The 7,400-nt window shown below is 34.3% G+C and overlaps 1 protein-coding gene across 1 annotated transcript; it reads right to left on the bottom strand.

Annotated features, from left to right (window-relative positions):
• Positions 1-5,653: 5,653 nt before the first annotated feature.
• Positions 5,654-6,256, bottom strand: LOC134272715 (GTP-binding protein Rit2-like). Its single transcript, XM_062754916.1, has 2 exons — positions 6,020-6,256; positions 5,654-5,883 (listed from the first exon to the last, which is right to left on the bottom strand). The coding sequence occupies exons 1-2, from the start codon at positions 6,222-6,224 to the stop codon at positions 5,654-5,656; spliced, it is 435 nt and encodes a 144-aa protein (XP_062610900.1). The 5' UTR covers positions 6,225-6,256.
• Between the last annotated feature and the right edge of the window lie 1,144 nt (positions 6,257-7,400).

The raw sequence follows: 7,400 nt of genomic DNA, 5'->3' as shown, positions 1-7,400 counted from the left end.
GCGTTAAACAATAATAATCAATCTTATACAACATCAAAACATTATAAAACTTAATTCGATGTGGTTGGTTAATAACCATCATGTTTTATTCCTCCCACAGATGGAAAACTAGGAGCACGAGAAAACAAACGTGAATCCTTACTTTGGTTTTATAATAATTTTTCTCTCCATCCTTAAAGATATTGAAGTTATCAAGGAAGAATCACCCTTAACATGCAAGAGGAGAGGACCATGGTCCTTCTAGCTCTACTGAGCACTGAATGAAAATACAGTGCATGGTTTAAGTGAGGTACCTTTGGTTTCTAATTATTTCACATGTACAATTGCTTTATATGCAGGATTGGTAAACAACAGATACTAACGATGAATTCAAGTTGTCTGTTGACACTGAAAGCATAAATCAGAGCAGAGTAGGAGAACACGAGAGATTCGATTACTACTTTTTAACGCTATCTAATTGAAAATTTAGATTCTTATGGATAATAAAACTATTTTGGACTGTTTTGAAGGGAGACATCACCAAGGTCTGAGTAGGATTGTCTACTTCGGGTGCAAGCGCCATCGGGTAACAACCCTTAGACCTGATAATGGTGATGTATCTCTTCTAAACAGTCCTTAGATTATATATTGTATCTCAACAGGTTCATGAAATTCGGACCACAAAATACTGCGACTAAATATTATTAATCAAATTAGAAACTTCCCTCCTATATTCTGCATATTTCCGCATCTCAACTCGTTCTTTCTTCACCGTTGACAGGTCAAGGTAACTTTGTCAATGTGGTATGGCGCTCGCTTAGTGATTGGGGCCTGGGTCTGATTCTCGCGATGATTCATTTATTAGTCGTTAACGTAGAGAAGGTCCATAGCATAGATAAAATCGAGGTCCCTTTTTACAGAAGAAAAAAGCCAAACAGAGGTAATCAAAATAATTGATATTCTTTGATCTGCACTTGCTTCTGTAATTGTAAAGTTAATTTTCAATTTATTCCAAGTATGCAGTATGAACAACATTGGGATAAATTGTGGGTTGGATTGATTGATTGTTAAACGTCCCTTTCGAGAATTTTTCACTCACATGGACACGCCACCGGTGGAGAGTTACAAGTTTTGTTCTATATTCGGCACTCAGGGCCATTGAGCAGTGAAGGATCTATTTCGTGTCAGCATCTACTGAGACACGGGACCTCGGTTTATACGGTCTCTCCCGATGTACTGGTGTCCACGTCCCCCATTAGGGGATTAGAACCAGCAGCTCAAGGATCAACTCCTTACTTCGCGTCTCTAGAGCAGATGCTCTAACCACTGCGCAACGCTGGCGACTTTGTGAGTTGGATGTTAGTATCCAGTTCATATATAATTGTGCTTAGACACAGATTTTAACTTAATATTTTCTAAAAATCTTATGTATAATATTATCACCGTGTGAAATGCACACCATCTACTGCCCTATCATGCCGCTTATAGACTTTAATCTGAACAATTAAATTGACATTATGTTTATTTAATTAATCCGTTAATTGATATCTATTTGTATTTTTCACTCTTCCATTAATTTTATCGTTAAAATATTCTTTGGTATCTTTATATCATTACCATTTTAGAATATTGGCAGTTGGAGAGCAACAGCGTAGCCGCTCGGTGCACCGAGTTACGTTTTAGGAGTTTTAAGTTGATATTAATATCACGAGTTGTATATTGCAGTGCATTTCACACAAAAATATAAATATATGGTTTGATCTGTACAATATTTGAACTACGAATTCAAAGGCGCGTTTAATTAACACCACCTTGGACTTTCACGAATTTTAACTTTATCCTTGATATTTAAGAAAAGTTCTTGGCAACTTGGTTGTTTATTAATGTAAAATATATCATCTATTATCAAGAAAATTCAGTAAAACACACTCATTAGCATCGTCTGTCCGTGCTCAGTGTTTCACAAATTGAATATACCCGAGAAACGTAGTGTTTTTGTAAACAGGGCAAGCTCACAGGGCACGAGCTCTATTATTGTTAGTGTTTACGATTCACCGAATGTGTTCAATTGTTAAATTCTGCACAAACCACTGAACACGGACTGAAATTCTATGAATGGGTTTTGCTGTCGAATATTTCTATCTGAATTCAAGATTTTTTAAATATTTTTCATTAATACACAATAATATTGCCACTTTTCATAAGTATTAATTAAAAATGAAATTAAAATCTGTGGACGTGCAAGGGTCTATCGATCAAACGCGTCCAGAAATTCGAAGCTTCAATAACTTCGAGATAAAATAACTTATAATGAATTTATATAGCAACAAATAAGTCATGAATTAATTATACAGAAAATATTAACTTTAAATCTGTGTCCAAAGACCTTTTAGTTTCAGTGATTTACATTAACTACAAACATATCGATTTTTAACAGGACGAATACTACCTGTAATCATGTTCCATAATGATCAAGAAATTAATCTCTTTTTATATGTTCAACAAAACTCTTAATCGTTACTTGTGGTGATATGTAAATATAAAGTTCGAAACTTTTGCTCAATCGGACTAATAAGCCGTCGGACTTGTGAACCTTCGGACTACTAGGCGGTCGGCTTAGTGCATGGGAGTCGGAAGCAAATTGAAAGGGGGGGGGGGCTAATCGAAATTGAAGAGTTTGACACTACCTACTACATGAAACACACAAGACAAAGATCGGGAAAAAAGCTTGCGTTGGTCATATAGTTTCGTTAATTTGTCATCTTCGTCTTATGTATATAGTTATTGTCACAAAGTACATCAAAATACGAAAAAACTGAGCCGATGTGTGAATGATATGATCATGTTAGTTGCTAAAAATAATTGTTGCATTAAAGGCCACAGGAAATTTTTTCCTTTCATATAGATTTCTTTTTTTATATTAACGTAAAAAAAGTCAACAAATAAAAGTATAATTAGCACCAATTGAAACAGGCAGTTACAATACCTGGTTTCAGAGCAAAATAACTTATTAATAAGAATTCCACATGATTCTATTAATATCAATGTCAGACTATGGTGTGTAGAATCAAAATAGTTTTACGAAAAAGAACCATTAATTTGGTCGAGGATGGGTGAACAATCTCAAGATATTTATACCCCCACTCCGAAGGAGAAGGGTGTTTACTGTTTTACCCTTGTGAGTCTGTCTGTCTGTCCGTCCATGTGTCTGTCCGTAACAAATTTTCGTCGCAGTTTTCTCAGCAACTATTCATCGCAGATGCTTGAAATTTTAGCACATGCTTTGCAGAGGCATGCCATATGTTAGGATTCATTTTTGTTCAAAATCCGATGTCAACTTCATATTTATCCGTGCGTCTGTTCGTAACACATGTAACAAATTTATGTCACTGTTTTCTCAGAAACAGCTCATTGCAGATGCTTGAAATTTTAGTACATTCTTTGCTGAGGCATGTCATATTGGGATTCTTTTTTCTTCAAATGGGATGTTGACTTCCTCTACTTAACTTGCGTATATCAACATGATAGTGTATATTCACATCAGAGCGGGGGTATTACTAGTGAGCATTTGCTCACATACTTCTTGTTAAAAACTGAAATGATGGTGATTTTGAATTTATAAATCTTTCGAAACACTCTTTCAGTTTATTGAAAATGAAAACAAGCAAATTCAAAGAATTGTGGTCCCCCGCTTTCGGTGTCTTTGTGGGTGAGATGTCAAATATGAATGCCCTATCATATGTCATTTCGAAATTATCACCAAAGTTAATTTTAAAAAAAAAATAAGGTCAATCGTGAAGGCCAACGTTAAGGAGTCAGAAATCATAGTATGCTCGGAAATATCTTGTCATAGGTAATGTACATGTCAAATATGAAAGCCCTATCTCTTCTCAATCAAAAGTTAAAAGGAATAAGATGCGTTTGTGAAACACTGATGACCCCTTATGGCAACAAGGCGAAGATTAAACTTTTCTTAAATGCAAATTAAATACATTGGTACCCAGATTTTAAAAAGTAGGTCAAACTCCAAGATCAAGGTTAAAGGATCAAAGTTCGTGGTAACCAATGAAAGGTCTTCTCACAAGCATATTCTTATGTGAAGTATGAAAGTCCAAGTCCTTACCATTCAAACGTTATGGCTAAGGTTAAAGTTTTTAAAAAGTAGGTCAAACTCCAAGGTCAAAGTCAAAGGGCCAAAGTTGATTATATTCAATGCAAGGTCTTGTCACAAGGAATAAATATGTGAAGTTTGCATGCCCTAGGCCTTAAAAAGTTATTTTTTTAAAAAGTAGGTCAAACTCGAGGGTCAATGTCAAAAGGTCAAAATCTTGTTATCAAATGAAAGGTCTTGTCAAAAGGAATAAATATGTGAAGTATGAAAGCACCAGCCCCTACCGTTCAAGGTTAAAGTTTTTAAAAAGTGGGCCAAACTCCTAGGTCAGATAGTCAAAGTTCTTGTTATCCAATGAAGTGTCTTTTCACAAGGATTACATATGTGAAGTATGAAAGCCCTAGCCCTTACAGTTTAACAGTTATGGCCAAGGTTAAAGTTTTTACACAAGTACGGAAATCTTCAAGGGTCAAAAGGTCAAAGTTGTTGATATCCAATGAAAGGTCTTTCCACAAAAAATACATATGTGAAATATAAAAGTCCTACTATCTACCGTTCAAAAGTAATGGCTAAAGTAAAAGTTTAAAGTGGGTCAAACTCCAAGGTCAAGGTCAAGTTTGATGGTCCCTAAAGACAGGTCTTTTCACAAGGAATACAGATGTGAAATATGAAAGTCACAGCTCCACTAAATCAAAAGTTATGTGCAAGGTTAAAGTTTTTGTGACGGACGGACAGACTGACGAATGAGATTTAATGTCCCCTCGCTTTCTCGAAAGCGGGAGACAACTATGAATAGTACTCATTTGGATTTGAGGTATTCGATGCATTATAAAGGGATATTGAACAATTTTAAATCATATATAAGTAGTAAAAAATATGCATTGCTAGATTCTGATATCAATGAAAATGAAATGAAACAAATTATCATGATTGATAGCACCTAATCATGAAGAAATAATTGTCCATGATGAATAGAAGAAAATAATAATTTTGTCTAATAAAGTGGTTACTGATTCGATTCATTTCGTATTTTAACAAAGAGAGGGCGTATGCGTATTTTTACTTTGATATTTGTGTGAATGTTTGCAGTTCATATTACTTTTTTACAAAAATATACTATACCTTGAATTTTTGGCATGATTGTTTAGCTTTAAGGCTTGATTTAATACAAGAAAATTTTGAGATCCCCCCTATATATGATTACTATTATATCCAGATTGTCCTCTTCATATTTGCTCAATGCTTGGCATAGTTCTCTACAGATATAATAGAATTTTCTTTTCATAAAAGGAATGGTTCTTTTTCCTAGTCATTCTTGCTGAAACAGCCGATCCTTATATCCACTTTAATACGAACAGTTTACAGATACATTGTAGCTGGATTGTCTAATATTTATATCATATTCCTTGCTACAATTTTAAAATAGAAATTCATTTCTTAATATTTTATTGCATAAGTATACAGTATGCAATAGACAAAAGGCCCACTTATGTTTAAAAGAAAATAATGATTTACACTACATAGGAGAAAGTATTTTCCTGCCTCTTTCTGCATAGTAATGTCTTAGCTAGAATAACACTTGGACAGTTTTGACAGAAGTCTAAGAATTGGTCCTTTGTGTTTCTTTTTCTTTGATTCTATTTCGTTATTTCTATATTCAATATCAGAATACAATTCATCCTCGACAGCTATTCCTTGTAGGATGGTTATGATAAATGCATCAAGGTCATTCTCTTGCACAAGTGAAGTTTCCGAGTATTTACATTTGTGTTCTCGTGCTAGGAGTTTTCCATCTGTAAAGGAAAAAGAAAAACGGTTATGGCCAATAGACATCAAATACATGTAATATATGACATGAGTACAGGCAAGAAATAAATTAATACATGAAATTCCAAGATAACATCTGTATGATTTGAAATTTTCACTCACCTTCCTTTGTTAGAGACTGGTTCCTTACAAGGTCCATCTTATTGGCGACAAGGAATATCGGCGAGGTAATCTTATATTTGTATCGCATTTGACGAACTATTTGAGCAACAACAGACAAGGAACGTCTGTCTTCCAGTGAGTAGACAAGGAGAAAGGCATCTGAATCCCGATGTGGTATCTCCCTCTGAAGACAAAAATGTATCATTACAATCAATTTATAAATTTTTGTTCCTGTATACGTGGTGTGGAAAATGAGAAATAAGAATTAGATTGCTTAGTAGATTAAATAACTTACCTGCAAACGAATGTCTGTTTCATGAAAAGTTACTTCTATTGGCTGTCCATCTAGCAAAGCAATCTTTTTTCGAGGGCTTGTATGACCTTAAATGAATAAAAAAAACATGAAAGTCATCAGTCGATGTAAATGTTTTCTTATTCATGTTAGTCAAAAACTTTCATTTTCAGTTGTCTTTTTCAAAATACGAATTACTCATTTACCTGCAAGTCTTTGTATAAGAGATGTCTTTCCAACCCTAGGTGATCCAATAACATTTATCTTGACGCTGATATTTTGACAAGAGGTTTCTTGTTGGACGTTTTGCTGCCCTTCATGCTTAATGTAGCCATTCAAATTCTTTCTCACCAAATTGGAAAACTGGAGAGGATTTTTGCCGTTGAATTCTCTGCAACACGCTTCAAATTGCCCAACCCGATTAACAGCATCGCCGTTTCGATGGTAAGCCGTTGGTAGTTGACAATCTTTTAAAGATTGGGGCCTGCGATAGTTTAGGTCCTGTCCAGAACTATGATAAGTTTGGAACTTTTTATGAGCCACAGCATTTGTTGTTGATTTCTTGTTTACAAGCTTGAGAACTCTTCTTGGCGGAGTTGTATTAAACATTGCGCGAGGCTAATTTTGAAGAAAACAGTGGTGAAGGTGAAGAAAAGAGTTTCCTTTTATATGTTTATCATCGAACACATTAGCCACAAGTTTGATTCCATTGGATGATTTTCAATTACATTTTTAAAAGATCTTTTCATCGACAGTTGATATTTCCCTGCCATCCGCCTACCTATAATTAGCTTCACAATTAAATTACGATAATATACTTTTGCTGTAATTTACCAAGCACTTATTTTACAATTTACGAAGAATATATCTATTTATTGACGGAAAAAGTTATATATAATTGTTTATTAGCGCTTTGAAATCAATTGTTATAATGCAATCTGTGACAATTCTAAATGAAGCTCATGTTTTCCGAATTAGTTTTCTCTATCCTATCATCTTTAGAAAATAATTGTAAATCGTTTTGATATGTAGGAAACAAAATATTGGACTACTTATTCATGGGAACAGGTTTGTCAATGAAAAAAATTG

The sequence above is a fragment of the Saccostrea cucullata genome, unplaced genomic scaffold, assembly GCF_032062105.1.
Source record: "Saccostrea cucullata isolate Sc308-1 unplaced genomic scaffold, CSIRO_AGI_Scuc_v1 ctg8267, whole genome shotgun sequence".
Taxonomy (NCBI): domain Eukaryota; kingdom Metazoa; phylum Mollusca; class Bivalvia; order Ostreida; family Ostreidae; genus Saccostrea; species Saccostrea cuccullata.
The sequence above is the reverse complement of the archived record's forward strand: the minus strand, read 5'-3'. Positions and strand labels throughout refer to the sequence as shown.

Excerpts from the sequence above, each read along its gene's own strand:
- LOC134272715 (XM_062754916.1), bottom strand. The coding sequence starts at position 6,224 with ATGATACATTTTTGTCTTCAGAGGGAGATACCACATCGGGATTCAGAT. Across the intron at positions 5,884-6,019 it reads CCAGTCTCTAACAAAGGAAG|ATGGAAAACTCCTAGCACGA; the intron begins GTGAGTGAAAAT and ends TTTCCTTTACAG.